The sequence below is a fragment of the Muscardinus avellanarius genome, assembly GCF_963383645.1.
Source record: "Muscardinus avellanarius genome assembly, chromosome: 1".
Lineage (NCBI taxonomy): Eukaryota > Metazoa > Chordata > Mammalia > Rodentia > Gliridae > Muscardinus > Muscardinus avellanarius.
Window position 1 is genome coordinate 208,213,566 of NC_137786.1, and position 14,826 is coordinate 208,228,391.

At 47.5% G+C, this 14,826-nt stretch overlaps 1 protein-coding gene across 4 annotated transcripts in view; it reads right to left on the minus strand.

The window, feature by feature from the left end:
• ELF5 (E74 like ETS transcription factor 5) overlaps positions 1 to 14,826 on the minus strand; it is a gene marked incomplete at both ends in the record, with an annotated part of 43,189 nt that overhangs the window by 12,955 nt on the left and 15,408 nt on the right. For 2 of the 4 annotated variants that reach the window (XM_080705996.1, XM_080705999.1), the window contains one exon: positions 8,480 to 8,600. In XM_080705996.1, the coding sequence (XP_080562122.1) occupies positions 8,480 to 8,600 (121 nt within the window). Of the gene's footprint in view, positions 1 to 8,479; positions 8,605 to 13,895; positions 13,982 to 14,826 lie in introns of those variants that run through there. The other 2 variants (XM_080705997.1, XM_080705998.1) reach the window with 2 other exon arrangements.

Here is a 14,826-nt window from a genome sequence, read left to right on the forward strand (position 1 = left end):
CACCATAGAATGAACTGGGGTGCACTCCAGCCTAAATACTAGATTTGTTTTAGTTTATTTTAAAAATTTAACCATGGGAAGCAGAGACAGGAGAATTGCAGGTTCGAGGTTAGCCTCAGCAACTTAGTGAGCTCCTCAGCAATGTAATACAACCCTGGTTTTGTTTTTTTTTTTTTTTTTTTGCGGTACTGGGGATGGAACCCAGGGGCATTCTACCTCCAAGCTACACCCCCAGCCCTATTTTTTATTCTTTATTTTGTAACATGGTCTAAGTTGCAAAGAAACTCACTAGTAGCTGAGGCTGTCCTCGAACCATGATCCTCCTGTCTCTGCCTCCCAAATGCTGGGCTGGGATTACAAGCGTGCACCACCACACTTGGCTAAAACCCTATTTTATTTTTTTATTTTTGGTAGCACTGGGATTGGAACCCAGGGGCATTCTACCTCTGAGCTATGCCCCAGCTCTATTTTTTTTTTATTCTTTTATTTTGAAATAGAGTTTTACTGAGTTGCAAAGGACCTCACTAAGTAGCTGAGCTTGTCCATGAACCCGGATCCTCCTGTCTCAGCCTCCCAAGTACTGGGATTACAAGCGTGCACCACCATGCTCGACTTAAAACCCTGTTTAAAAAAAAAAAAAAGTAAAAGAAGGCTGAGGATGTTACTCAGAGGTAGAATGCCTCTGGGTTCCATCCCCAGAACCTCCCCCACCAAAAAAATTATTGATGGACAAAAATTACTGATGGAAAAAAATTCCTGATGGAAGAGTCACTAGTCCCAGCCTCTCTCTGTGGTGCGAAGAGCGAGGGGGTCAGGGGGACCGGCTCACCCGGTTCTTGCTCCCTGGCTATGGCTGGAGCTGGCCACCGGCCCACAGTGGGTGCTCCTGGGGAACAGGGGCCCTTCCTGAGTTCAGTCCGTGCTTTCGTCTACTGATTTCTGGCTTGAGTAAACCCAAGGGGCCTTTGGACTTTGCTGGCATTCTGATGAGAGATGTTTATGAGCCTTAACATTCTTCAGCTGCGGGCCGCACGGGGCTTGAGCGAGATGGCTATCGGTGCTGCCTGGGAGGGCACGCAAGGCTCCCTCCACTGCTCCCTTCCCCTCTTGCTTCTACCGCCTCCTTATTTTCTTTGGCACTCAAAGGGAACTGTATTGTTTTTGGAAGCCAAGAGGGCCTTGAGGGTTCAGAGAAGTGCCCGGGAGCGGTGGGAGCTGACACTGGGAAGGTGTCGCTGGCCTGGCTTCAAGAAGGAGCAGGCTCTGTGTGCAGCTCCGCCCTGGGGGCCACTGGGCCAGATCCAGGAGGTGGCCAGCTCTCCTCATCCGCAAAGCCCTCCCATGGTCCCCAGAGCTGAGAGGAGGGAGGCCCCCAGGAGCCAAGGCGCACAGAGTGCTTATGGATGGTGGTGGGTTCTGTGATCCCGTCCTCAAGACGAGGAGGCTGCACAGGGGAGGCTGATGGAGGCCAGAGTCCTGCCTCTTCCACCCCTGCCCGCCTTCCTGGCTCAGTCTTTTCAAACATGCCTCCTTTCCACGTCTCCCACCTCCTGAGTGATCCCTGTATGTCCCACCCATCTCAGAGAGACCCCCCCCCCCCTTGGGCAGAAGTTCTCAGAAGGCTTCACAGCGCCTCCCGCCCCAGACCTGGGGCTCTGCTTCCAAACCAGGAGTTCTGGGAGCCCAGCCCGGCTCACGGGAGGCGTAACAGGATCGCCAGTGATTATTATCTATCTCTGTGTTACAGCTGAGGAAATGGAGGTTCTGGGCGGTTACACAACCCTCTCAGGTCACAGAGGTGGTCAGTGAGGGACTTTGGCCCCACGCCAACTCTTTCATCTTTAGACACGGGTACTTTGCATAATATCGTGCCTCGCCCTTCTTATTGAGGAGGACCAAGTGGGGCCCACATCTCAAAGACTGGCCAAACAAGATTTGGATGAAGGTGTGTCCAAGTCTGTATCTGTATATATCTATATCTAAAAAATGTATATATATTGACATATGTAACACACATATATTGACACATCTGCAGCATATATTAACAGATATATATATATAACATATATGTGTGGACACATGTATATATAATATATATGTTGACAGATATGTGTCATATATATGTGACAGACATGACCAAGGTTAGAAAAATCAGCAAGAGGATGGAGAGACGATGACGCCGGGGGTCGCCAACTCCAGAAAATAACATAAAGAAGATTCTTCTGCCATTTGGAAGAAGTGAACTCTGGGAAACTAAAATCTGGGTGTATACGCCCAGGAATACGTTATCTTTAATAGGTTATATTCTTTGGAGAGGTATAGTATTTTCTCAGTGCAGCTATTCATAAGATAAGCTAAAGTTCTGGGGGCGCTGAGCTGCGAGGCCCTTCCGCCCCATTCCTAAGCAGAGGCTGCCTTGCATCCCAGACCCGTAGGCTTAATCCTGTGTCCCCAGGCCACCAATGGGCAACAGGGTTTGCAGCTCCTTTGAAGTCAGAAGTGGGTCAGGATATTTGTTTAAGGGCCGGTGGCATTGGGAAGAAGAATTGGGGAGCTAGAGTTTTTAGCAATTCTGGGGGATGTATCTCCAGAATTATAGATCTCACAAGAGATGGTATATCTTGGGATGTATTTAAATTCCCAAGGAGTTTAGTTTTCAGAACCAGGCTGATGTGTTCCAGTGCCCATGGGATCAGCTGGTGACATTCATGGCTGAAGTGGCCCTGGATGGGGACAGTGGGGTTGGGACAGCACACCGTGACGTGGACATTTGTGGTCCAACTCCGGCGTCAGGGCTCCATCTGCTTTCAGGGAAACGAGGTTGGCCTCAGTGTAGCTGAGAAACTACAGAACAAGGCAGGCTCAGGGCTGACAAGGGGGCGGCAGACAGTCTGCTTAAGAGGAGGTCTGAGTTAGACAACTTCAGACCATAATTAGCATGGTTTATTAGCATAAGGAGTTGGGAAAGTTTTTTGCCTGGGGCAGCACTGAAAAGCAGTGGTGAGCTTGCCAGCCGGGTGGCGTGGGGCCCCATCAATTGCAGCCTTGCCATGGAAAGGAAGGCTGGACAAGGGAAAGCTAAATTGCTTCCAGGTTTCCTCCCCGAGCCAGGCCGGTCCCATCCAATCGCCTGTCTTGGCTTTGCATCCTCGCCTCTGGAATGACTCCGTGTAAGAGATGGAAAAATAAAGCCAGTGATAGAGTCAGAAAGTGGATGGAGGAAAGGGTAGGGTCTCTGGCTCTGTGCGGGGCACTGGTCTCTGGACTGTGGAGCTAGGGAGGGGCAGACGCGGCCATGGGTGTGGAGAAGAAGGTCACACTCCAGCAGGCCACGCCAGAGGTGGCCGGGTGAGGGCAACTGGGCTGTGGCTGTTGCCATGGGGCTGGCCTCAGGCTTTCAGATCCTAGGTGTTTGGCTATCTGGTTTTGATTTAGAATTCCTTGGAGTTTTACCTTTGGATCTGCTCTCAAACTTCTATACCCAAGCACATGAATCTTGTTTAGGAAAGCCCCCATGGAGCCGGGCGTGGTGCCCACGCTTGTAATCCCTGCGCTTGGTAGGCGAAGACAGGAGGATCACACAGGTTTGAAGCCAGCCGCACTGGCTTAAGAGACCCTGTTTCCAAAAAAAAAAAAAAAAAAAAAAGTAGCCGGGTGTGGTGGCACACGCTTGTAATCCCCACATTCGGGAGGCTGGGACCTGGAGGATCACGGTTCGCGGACAGCCTCAGCTACTTAGTGAGGCCCTCTGCAACTCAGTGAGACCTGGTTTCAAAATAAAGAATAAAAAATAGGGCAGGGGGTGTAGCTTGGAGGTTGAATTCTCCTGGGTTCCATCCCCAGACTCGCAAAAAAAAAAAAAAAAGTATAAAATAGGTCTGGGAGTGTAGCCCGGAGGTAGAAGGGCTTCCAGGAACCCCAGTACCACAATAAATAAATAAATAAATAAATAAATAAATAAATAAATAAATAAATAAATAAATAAAATCCCTATGGGATTCAAAGGCCCCTCTCCCCGATCTTTTGGATACTAATAACCAAGATCAATGGTTTTGCTTTTTTTTTTTTTTTTAAAGAAAGTTCCTTCTTCAAATAAAATCTCTTATTGGTTAATAAAAGCTAACTTACTTAGACCATGCTTCATATGCCCCAGACACTACACTTAAACATGAGATCACATGTTTTTTCATGTTATCTTCAACATGGGCTATGAGGTATTCTATCATGTCATGTCACAAAGAAAGTAAGGTTCCCCGGGTGGGGGGAGGTGACCCTATTCAAGGTCACACAGTGGGTAAGGGGCAGACCTAGGAGTAGGTCATACATGGGTATTCTAGCTCCTGCAGCTAAGCCCAACACCCACTATGCTGTACTGTCTGCTGAATTAATAATGGAGGAACCTGCTTGTGGGTGGGGATGCAGAGAGGGGAGTTGGAGTCTGGCCTTCTCGGCTGCCACCCAGTTCCCTTCTATGGTGGTCCCTAAGGCCCCAGGAGCCCCTAGAGCTACCCAGACCTGGAAACCACGTCTGCAGACAAAGCACAAGGGAGATCCTACACGCACGGGAAGCAGCAGGTGTTGGCACGGCTGCCTTGCTCTCAGGGGAGAGGTGTGTGGGGCTATGGAGGTCCAGGACAGAACCGTAGAGGCAAGGACAGGATTCTGACTGACTCCTCAGAGGGTTGGCTCCTGGAACTTGAATTCTGAATTGGGTTAGGAACTGGAGGGACATTCACTGAGTGGTGTGAGCATTTTTACAAGATTTAAAAAAATACCCTATGCATGCAAAATACATGCAGCCCCCTTACTTGAATATATTCTTTACTATCAATGTCTATTTTGAAAAAGCTGAGGAAGTCAAGGCCAGGGTGAGTTAATAAAATTCTAGAGAATTTTGCAATCTGTGATTGTCCCCCTTCCAGCCTGAGGTGTAGCTAGGCAGAAGTCTTGCTTCAAAGAGCAGGTCAGGCTGGGCGTGGTGGCACACGCTTGAAATCCCCGCGCTTGGGAGGCAGAGACAGGAGGATCGCGCAGGTTCGGAGCCAGCCATGCGTGCTGACTTAGGAGACCCTGTTTCCAAAAAAAAAAAAAAAAAAAAAAAGTAAAAATAGATCTGGGAGTATAGCCCGGAGGTAGAAGGGCTTCCAGGAACCTCAGTACCACACACACACACACACACAAAGAGCAGGTCAGTATATGGGGGTATGGGCACAGCTACCCTGTACTGAAGCCACTGGGATGCTTTTTCTAAATAGTCTGTGCATTCTCCCTCCCCTCTCGGGGACCATTATTTATCATGGGGCACATTATTTATTTCTCACATCCTCTCCCTTTGGCCTCAAAGCAGCTACACTGTCAAAAATTTTGAATTGGGGGTAGGAACTAGGGGGATGTTCACTGAGTGCTGTGTGCACGTGTCTCTGCTACTACTCTGAACTTCATGGTGTATGATTACAATGCACCAAAAAAAGAAAAGAAAAGAAAATTTCTAATTGAGAAGGTTGGCTTTGAGACCCATGCTGCTTTTGTTTAATACAAAGAATGAAGAAAGGAGTGACACAGTGGTTTGTCTACCCATCGGGGAGTTGTGAGGTGTTCCTGGCTTGGGTGAGCACTTCTGAGTGCCAGGTACTTTGCTAAACACTTTATATATTAAATTTTACTTCACTCTCCCAACACTAGGAGGGAGACCCAGTTTCAGCAAAGGAAAATAAGTCTCAAAAAACTTGCTGGAAGCCGGGCATGATGACACGTGCTTGTAATCCCAGTACTTGGGAGGCTGAGACGGGAGGATCTCTGCGTTCAAGGACAGCCTCGGCAAGTAGCGAGGCTCTTATCAACCTAGAGAGACCCTGTTTCAAAATAAAAATAAAATAGGGCTGAGGGTGTAGCTCAGAGGTAGAATGCCCCTGGATTCTATCCCTGGGACCACACACACACAAAACAACAACAACAACAACAAAAATAAAAAACAATCAAACAAAAACACTTGCTGGAAGCCAAGTGTGATGGTGCATACTTGTAATTCTAGTACTTGGGAGTTGAGACAGGAGGATGACAGGTTCAAGGCCTTTCTCAACAACTTAGTGAGGCCTTTACCAACGTAGTGAGATTCTGTTTCAAAATAAAAAATAAAATAGGACTGGAGGTATAACTGAGAGGCAGAATGCTTCTGGATTCAGCCCCCAGTGCCACAAAAAGAAAGAAACAAAAAACCCCCCAAAACTTGCCGAAGGTCACACAGCTGGTAATTGGTGTGCCAGCACTGGAAGCTGGACTTGGGAAGGAAGTGGCCACCAGGACAAGCCCAAGGCACTTGAGTTTTGGGTTCAAGGTGGAGAGCCCTCTGAGGTGGGCAAATATCTCAGGAGAGATGCTGGAAAACCCTGGCCACCAAGCAATCAAAGTGTGCAGAGGAGTGCCCAAGGGCAAACCCGCTGCCCTCCGTCCATCCCAGGGAGAGAGGGCTTCTCTCAGAGTCACCTCTCTGCTGTGGCAATGTCCTTGTCAGAAGAAAAGACAGCACTGCCAGGCGGTCCTCTCACCAGGGGGACTCTGAGGACACCCAGGGATGACGAGGCTCACCTGGTGCCCAGGCAGCTGTGACAGGAGCTCACTCACGACTAACTGTTCACACCCAACTCCAACCTCTTCTGAAACCCAGAGGGCCAGGTGGTGAGTCAAAAGTCCAGCTCATCCCACAGGGAATGGTGGCCATCCAGGCTGTTCTTGTAGGATATTTAATTTTCTTTGACCTTACACCTTGGCGGAAATTCTATTTTCCCAATGGTGGTACGAGGACAAGGCTATGTTTATGATGTTGTCGGATGCAGGATTCAAAGGAGCTTCTAGAAGGAATTTTACAAATGACTCGGTTCCACCTCTCAGGACACTGATGGATAAGCAGAGTTCTTAGATGGGAGAAAGCTGTCCAAGAAGCCAAGACTTGGACAGATTTAAGCCATCCTGGACAATCCTATGGGCAACTTTGGCAAAATATGTATAACCTTAGCCAGGCGTGGTGGCGCACACTTGTAGTCTCACTACTTGGGAGGCAGAGACAGGAAGATCCAGGTTTGTGAAAAGCCTCAGCTGCTTAGTGAGGCCCTTTGCAACTCAGTGAGACCCTGTTTCAAAATAAAGACTAAAAAAATAGAGCTGGGAAATAGCTGGGAGGTAGAATGCCCCTGGGTTCCAACCCCAGTATTGCAAAAAAAAAAAAAAAAAAAAAAAAAAGAAAAATATGCATAACCTCAAACTTACCATTTTATGCCTTTTTAAGTGTACAGTTTAGCAACATTAAGTACATTCTCATTGTTGTGCAATCATCAGTACCACCATCTCTAGAACTTCCTGGAACAAATCTTCCCGTGTCTGCCGGCCACGTGCCAGGCCAGGTCCTAAAACACTTCACTGTGTTAAATCATTTCAGTCTCCTCACAACTCTACCAGGCAGGGATTTCTATTATCCCCATCACACAGGTGAGAAGACTGGGGGCTGGGGCAAGGTAAAGAAGCAGGGACTGGTCTCACACCTGGCTGGAGAGATGGACGGAAGCTGGGCTCCCCTGAGGTGGGACACTCATGGAGGGATGGAGACCTGAAAGCCTTCATTTTCCTCCTTCAGATTGAACCTCTTGGCCAAATTTGAAGGGAAGGGGGTGGAGCACGCTTCTTGTTGTCTTTCTGGGAAACGAGGTGCTTCTTAGGCCTGAAGGAGGATTGTACTAAGTATCTGAATGGTTCAAGGCTGAATGGAGTGATGACCTTTCCATGAGGTTGAGATTTCCTGTGCATGTGTGCATGTGGGGCGGGTACAGGACTGCGTGATATAGGTTAGGTCCTCGGTTCTGTGTGCAGCCTGGCCTCTGGCCCTGGAGGCAGGGGCCTCCTCGTGGTGGTTCAGGACATCATACAGAATCCTTGGAAGCTCGGCCTCTCCTGGATGCCACCTGCCTCTGGACCAGGCCAGGGTGTGCAGGGTTAAGGCTGGTTGAGGACTGACAGCTTGATCAGCACTTGCATCACCGCCTATGGGGTGTGCACCTGCCGGGCCAGCAGCCAGCCAGGTCTGCTGTGATGTGCAGCCACCCAAGCACTCAAGGACAGGGGCCCTCTGAGGGTTTCTGGGGCAAAGCTCAGTTGGCCTCCCTCTGGCATGAGATTTACATAAGGCCTTGAGCTTCCTTCTCTGGTGGAGAGAGGAGGCCTAGGGACAGCCAGGGAACTCATTTACTGAGCACCTGCTTTGGGCCAGGCTGTGTACATTATATAGAACTAGGCAGAAGTTGGGGCAAGGATTCCAGTTCTTTCCTTCTGCAAGAGGCTGCCCTTCCTTCTACCTGGGCCTCACCCAAGCCTCTGCCCTGAACGCTGGCATCTCTAGGCCCCAGTACAGCCTTGTCGTCTGCCTAAGGCCAGCACCTCCTGCGCGAGCCCATCCCAGCTGCCCTCAGATGGGCTCCCGTGATGTACACACCTGTCTGATGATCAAAGGCAGGATAATACTCTTCATTGCTGAACAGATCGGTCCACGACATCAGGGGGTCACAGAAAGACGTGTTGGGCAGGAAGGTGCTGTGTGTCACGGAGTCCAACATCACCCTGCAGTAGTGGAGAAGTGGTGAAGAGGTGCAGAACATGGGTCTGGAAGCCATGCTGCACAGACCCTCCCCCCCGCCATGCAGGGCAAGCTTTGTTCCTTATTTTTATTCTATTTAGTTATTACTATTATTATTATTATTATTATTATTATTATTATTTGTAGTACTGAGACTCAAACCCAGGGGTGCTCTACCTCTGAGCTCCAGCTCCAGCCCTTTGTATTTTGTACTTTGTTTTGAGTCAGAGTCTCACTAGGTTTCCCAGGCTGGCCTTAAACTTGCTATCATCCTGCCTCAACTTCCAAAGCCGCCAGGATTACAGATGTGTGCCACCAGTCCTGCTCATCCTTGGTTTCTTAATAAGGACAGCAGCCAGGTACCTTCTAAGCGCTTGCCACAGGTGGCCCTATTTAATCCTTGCCACATTCTGTCTAACCCCATTTCATAGTTGAGAAAGCCAGGACACAGGGGTTGAGACAATTGCCCAAGTAATAGAATCATAAAGTGCAGAGCTGGGCTTCGAGGATGGAGGTGCCCATGGTGGACACTGTCTATTTATTTACTCTTCCAGTTTTCTCCCATCTGACCCCATGACCTCTGACATACAGCATCTAGTGATAGGCTTCTGAAATCAGGACAAGAATTGCTGTATATGGTCATAGCCACAATTCTGAAACCCTAAAGCTCTGAAAGCTGAAAGTTCGTGTGCCTGCACAAGCATACCTCTTTGTAAAGTGCAATCTTACTTCCCAGCAAAATCAGTCCTGAATTGATGTTATATAGTTTTATACTGTTACATATTTGTATCTATAGGTACCCACACATATACATATAAAACTATACATATTCTATAGTTACAACTATAATAATAATAATCACTAATAGGATGGCCAGCATGGCTTAAATTGGCTTAAATCTTGGATTCTCAGACATATAGTTTTAGATAGTGTTATACAGCTAGAACTATATAATGCATATACTTTATACTTGTAGTTTTATTCCACCTAGTGACTATTCATATGATACACTGCAGGGACACTAATGTGTTAGAACAATCATAAGTCCTGATGCTATTCTCTGTTCTGCAGTATGTGCCTGGCATCATCTTCCTAATACCTGAACAATTAAATTCTGCAGCACATTTGGCCTTGAGGTTGTTGAGGAGAGAGTTTGTCTCAAACGCTACACCTTGGGCTCCAAGGTAAACACATTAGTACCTCAGCTTCATTTTTCAGGTCTCCTCAGAATAACCACTCTGAGATAGGACCAGGAAAGGGTTTTATCTTAGGGAGGAGGGATGGGGGCTCTGAAATACCAGGCAGCAAGGGAGAAATCACCTCACTGGCAGAGGATGGAATCTGGGTGGCAGTTCAGGTTTGCCTGTTTAAAGAGCGCATGACCTGGATGTGGTCGTCCACGCCTGTAATCCCAGGATTTGGGAGGTTGAGAGGAGGATCACAATTCATTATCGGCCTCTGCAATTGTGAGACCCTCCACAACTTAGTGGGGACTTGTTTACAAATAAAATAAAAATAGGGTTGGGGGTGTAGCTCAGAGGTAGAATGCCCCTGGGTTCAATCTTCAGTATCCCTTCCCAGACACACACACACACACACACACACACGATCCTAGTTGCTGAGATCTTCTCCCCACACACATTCTGGTGGAAGAAGTTCCTGGTAAAGGTGTCTAGTTGAGAGGGCTGGAGAGAAGGGCCTGTATCTCCATCATAAGTATTCTTGCCCACGCTAACCTCACCGTTGCTACTTCCCATATACCCACAATTTGGAGAAAAAGAAAATTCATGTTAGGAAGATTAAAAAAATCTGCCGACCCGACTTCTCTTTTTTTGAATCTTGAAATGTTAACAAGGCAGATCCTTCTACCCCCATTTACAATGAGGATATAGCCGCTCAAGATCGCACCGCTGGTAAGATTTAGGACAAAGACTAGATTCCAAGTCCTGGCATATTAAAAGATGGAATTTAAAAATGGTTAAGATTTATCCATCATCCAGGCCAATGTCTCCCAAACTTCAGTCATGTGCCAATCACCTGGATAATTTCACTCTATCCCTATTCCACCAAGCATTATTATTTACTTAAAATATTTAAAAAATCAATTCCCCTTTTTTGAACATGGATATGTTTATTTAGATGGAAAGCTTTATATTACCACTATATATGAGAAGTTTGTATTCTTTTAACAGACATGAAAATAGCCATAAGCATTTAAACAGAAACTGATCATCCATGTACCTCTTAACTCAGAGGTTATTAAACTACAACCTGAAGGCCAAATCCAACCCACTGCCTAATTTGTATGTCCCACACCAAAAATAATTTTATGATTTTAAGCACATACCTACATAATATCCTCAATTTTGCTTTTTGGCAAATAATTACTGAAAGATTTGCTATCTGGTCCTTGAGAAAGCATTTTCCAACCTTTAACCAGAATCATCTCAACTTTGCCTGTGCTAGGAGTACAGAAATTGGAAAATACTGAGTTTGTCAAATCTCCTCTCTTTCCCTGCTGCTTTATAGGAAAGGAAATTGAGACCCAGAAACTTTATGTAACTCGTTTAAGATTGCACAGCAATTTTAAGTTGGAGGGAGGCCCTGCATTTTTTTTTTTTTTTTGGTGGTACTGGGGTTCCTGGAAGCCCTTCTACCTCCGGGCTACACTCCCAGACCTATTTTTACATTTTTATTTGGAAACAGGGTCTCCTAAGCCAGCGCACGCGGCTGGCTTTGAACCTGCGCGATCCTTCTGTCTCTGCCTCCCAATCGCGGGGATTACAAACCTGCGCCGCCACGCCCGGCTTGGCCCTGCATTTTCTGACTGTGGCCTATCAGCCACCCTTTCTAAATCAGAGTTTTGTCCCAGGTATATTTTCATAGGAATACTAAGAGGGGCAGGGATTTCATGGGTTGGGAGCCAAAGACAAATTCCTTGGCGACATTCACAAATCTACCACCATCACCGCCATCCAATGTGCAGGAGAACTTCACTTTTGACATAAATAAAAAATAGAGTCCTCACCCTTGGACACCAGCATCCACGAGTCCCCAGGCCCCACTGGGAAGCCTTCTTGATGCCTGGGCAGGGTTAATGGACCCAGCAGGTTATCACAAGTGAAGATCTCCCTCGGGAGCCTATCATAAAGAAGTCAAGGCTGTTTGGGTTTGGGCTCTGATTTTCCCATTGATTGGCCTTTTTTTTTTTTTTTAAATCCTGTGTGGAGGGTTAGATGTGTGGTAGTGGTGGTGGTTGTAGTGTTGAGTTGCAGGATGAAGAAGCATGGGAGCTTATGAAGGGTTATGAAGGTAGGGTGGGTCTGTGGCCATTTCTCCTTTCTGGACTGGATTTTAGAAAAGTTCCTCTAAGTAAGGGCTAAGAATAAAAGTTACCCAATTCTCTCTGGGCCATAAGGATCAGAAAACCCAAGAAGAAGGTGGCAGCCCTGTGACATGACCTTCCATGAGTCTGGAGAAAAGATAGGCGGAGCCTAAATGGAAAACAACAGAATGTGGTCTCCAGCTTCCCATGCCAACGGGCAGTCCTCCAATGACAAAGCATGACCACCGCTTTGAGGCTTTCCTCATCGATGCCCAACAGTGCTCCAAAACCATTTGGTATTTTTTTAAAAGTCGTTTGGTAAATCAAATTTAGTTATATAAAAATTAGGGCTGGGCCTGGTATTGCATGCCTGTAATCCTAGTACTTGGGAGGCCAAGACAAGATTACAGAGTTTGAGGCCAGCCTCAGAAATGTAGTGAGACTCCCAGTAACCTACCAGGACGCTTTCAAAACAAACAAGCAAATAAAATAAAATAAAATAAAATAAAATAAAAAGGGCAGGGCTGTGTAGCTTGGAGGTAGAATGCACCTAGGTACAATTCCCAGTTCCAACAAAACAAAACAAAACAAAACAAAACAAAACAAACAAACCAAACCCCAAACAACTTAGGGACATTTTCCTCAATAGGGCATTTACCTCCTTTAAGGATTTCTCTCCTTTCTCCCTCGGTCCCCTCACTTGAGCTGTTATGTCCTCAGTGCTGTGTACATGCCACATTTGATTCCCTTTGGTAAGTCCTTCGATGGCAAATTATATCTATTATTTTCTTAAGGGCTCTCTCAGGTGTACAACATGCTATTTTCTTCCTATAATTATTTCTTGCTTTTTGGAAAAAAAATGTCTTTTTTTTAAAAGTAGCAAAGGTTCTTTTTTAAAACTTTTCTTCCTTTTTTTGTTTTGCTATTGCAGTGAGAAGAGGTGTTATTATTAAGTCTGGGCTCACCACAAAAGGCCTTGGCCAGTTAGCCAGCACATCACAGTGTGTGAGTCCAGGGATAATGGCTGCTTTGTATTAAGCAGCCCCTCTTTAGGCCCGCTGAGGTCCTTGCAATCGTTGCACATTTTGGCTCATCTAGATTTCTTTAATGTAGATGGAGTAGGGTGGATGAGAGTGAACCATGGTGCGGGGCCCCATTTACCAGTAAGGACATTTGAGGCCCAGCGATGTGTTAGCCCAAGCTTGAGGTTTGGCCAGTTGTTTTCAAACAGGTGATGGACAAAAATGGCTCAAGGGCAGGGCTGAGAGTGCAAAGGTTGAGAAACAAGCACTGAGTGAGCTAGACCTAGGGTCTGCACAGAACAACCAGGGAGTATCTAGAAGATTTTTTTAGCCTGCTTGTCTTGAGAGGCTGGCTGGCTTGTTCTCCTGGGAAGAGCCCTGAACTTGGAGTCCTGGTTCTGCCTCCTGGACCGGTCCCAACCACAGTTTCTCAGCCACTAGCTGAGGACACTAATGAAATGGACACCAAGGTGAACCCGAGTCTGCAGTTTTTCTTCAAGCACCGACCTGACTGGGCCCACACACCCAAACCTGTGCGCGCGCACACATCTGCATAGACACTGATTATATTTGTATCCCTTGGTTAAGTGGGCTCGCTGGATTAAAGTCCAACTATACCACAATAGAGTAATCTCAGAGCCTTGCAAAAGCCCTCTCCTGACATTTTCCCCCTTCCCTCCCATACCCGTGGCCATCTACCCCTGTCCATTGGAGGATCTCAGGACAGCTGGACAGTCTTTCTCCAGGCTAGCGGGGTGCTTTGTATGCTCTGGGTTATCGCTCACTGCCCACCACCAGATCCACAGTGGTAAGGATCAGTTTCCCCAAGATTAGTTCTCTTTCTAGCTGCCTAGTAATTACAAAAGGATCAGACCCGATTAATCAGGTGGGTTCCCTCCCACCTGGGAGAAAGGCTGGCCACAGGTACCTTTGGGAGTGAGACAGCGGTGGCAGGAAAGCTGAGGTCCCCGGAAGCCTTCGGGGCTTACGATCCCTCCTCAGAGCCGGCTCACACACCAAGCTCACACACCATGGGTCCAGCCAGTCAGCAGGACAAACCCGTGGGCTCCTCACTCCCATACAAACCAGAGACTGAGATGGAAGGTGCAGGGCCCATGGCGGGAGCACCCAGGCACCCCGGCTCAGCCTTCCAGAGAGAGAGAGAGAGAGAGAGGCGAAGAAGCGAACCACCCAGCCTTGGCCAGTTTGCCAGAGGAGGAAAATTCCTTCCTGACCCTGGCGGGGATCATCAACTTTGCTCTGGGCAGGTGACCAAAAATCTACTCAATTAAGCACTTTACACATTGATTGTTTCTGTGTGAAAACATCACTGGGGAGAACAAGGTGGTACAGGTGCAGAGGACGGGCAGGGGGGCTAAGGAGGGCTTGCCCTAATCCCACTACCTGGGCCGTATTACTGGGAAGAAAAATGTTTTCTTCCCCCAAACCCAGGTGCCACCAGAGTGTTGTCCACTGAGTCCAGAGCCCTGGGGGCAGGGCGGGGTCCATTTCCCACCCCTCCAACCTCCCTAAGAAGAGCAGGCGGAGGAAAACTCCATGGGGTATTTCAACACTCACTGCTAAAGAAGGCTGGGGTTGGGTGCTTGAGTGTTTGTTCTGGGAGAAACCACAGCAGCTGTGAGAACCAACTGGAGAAGGCTTGTCAAGAGCGATGCCGTGTCTTTCTCTAGTCTGCTCAGGGAGTGGGGTTGTCTGTTTTTAGCTGTTTTTTTTTTTTTTTTTCTTTTTTTCCTGAAGGCCCAGCAAGACCCATAGAAGGTATGCCATGTTATTTGTTGTGGGCTTCAGTGTAAAGTTCACAGGCTTTGGATAAAATACATGAAGGCTTAAATCCTGTC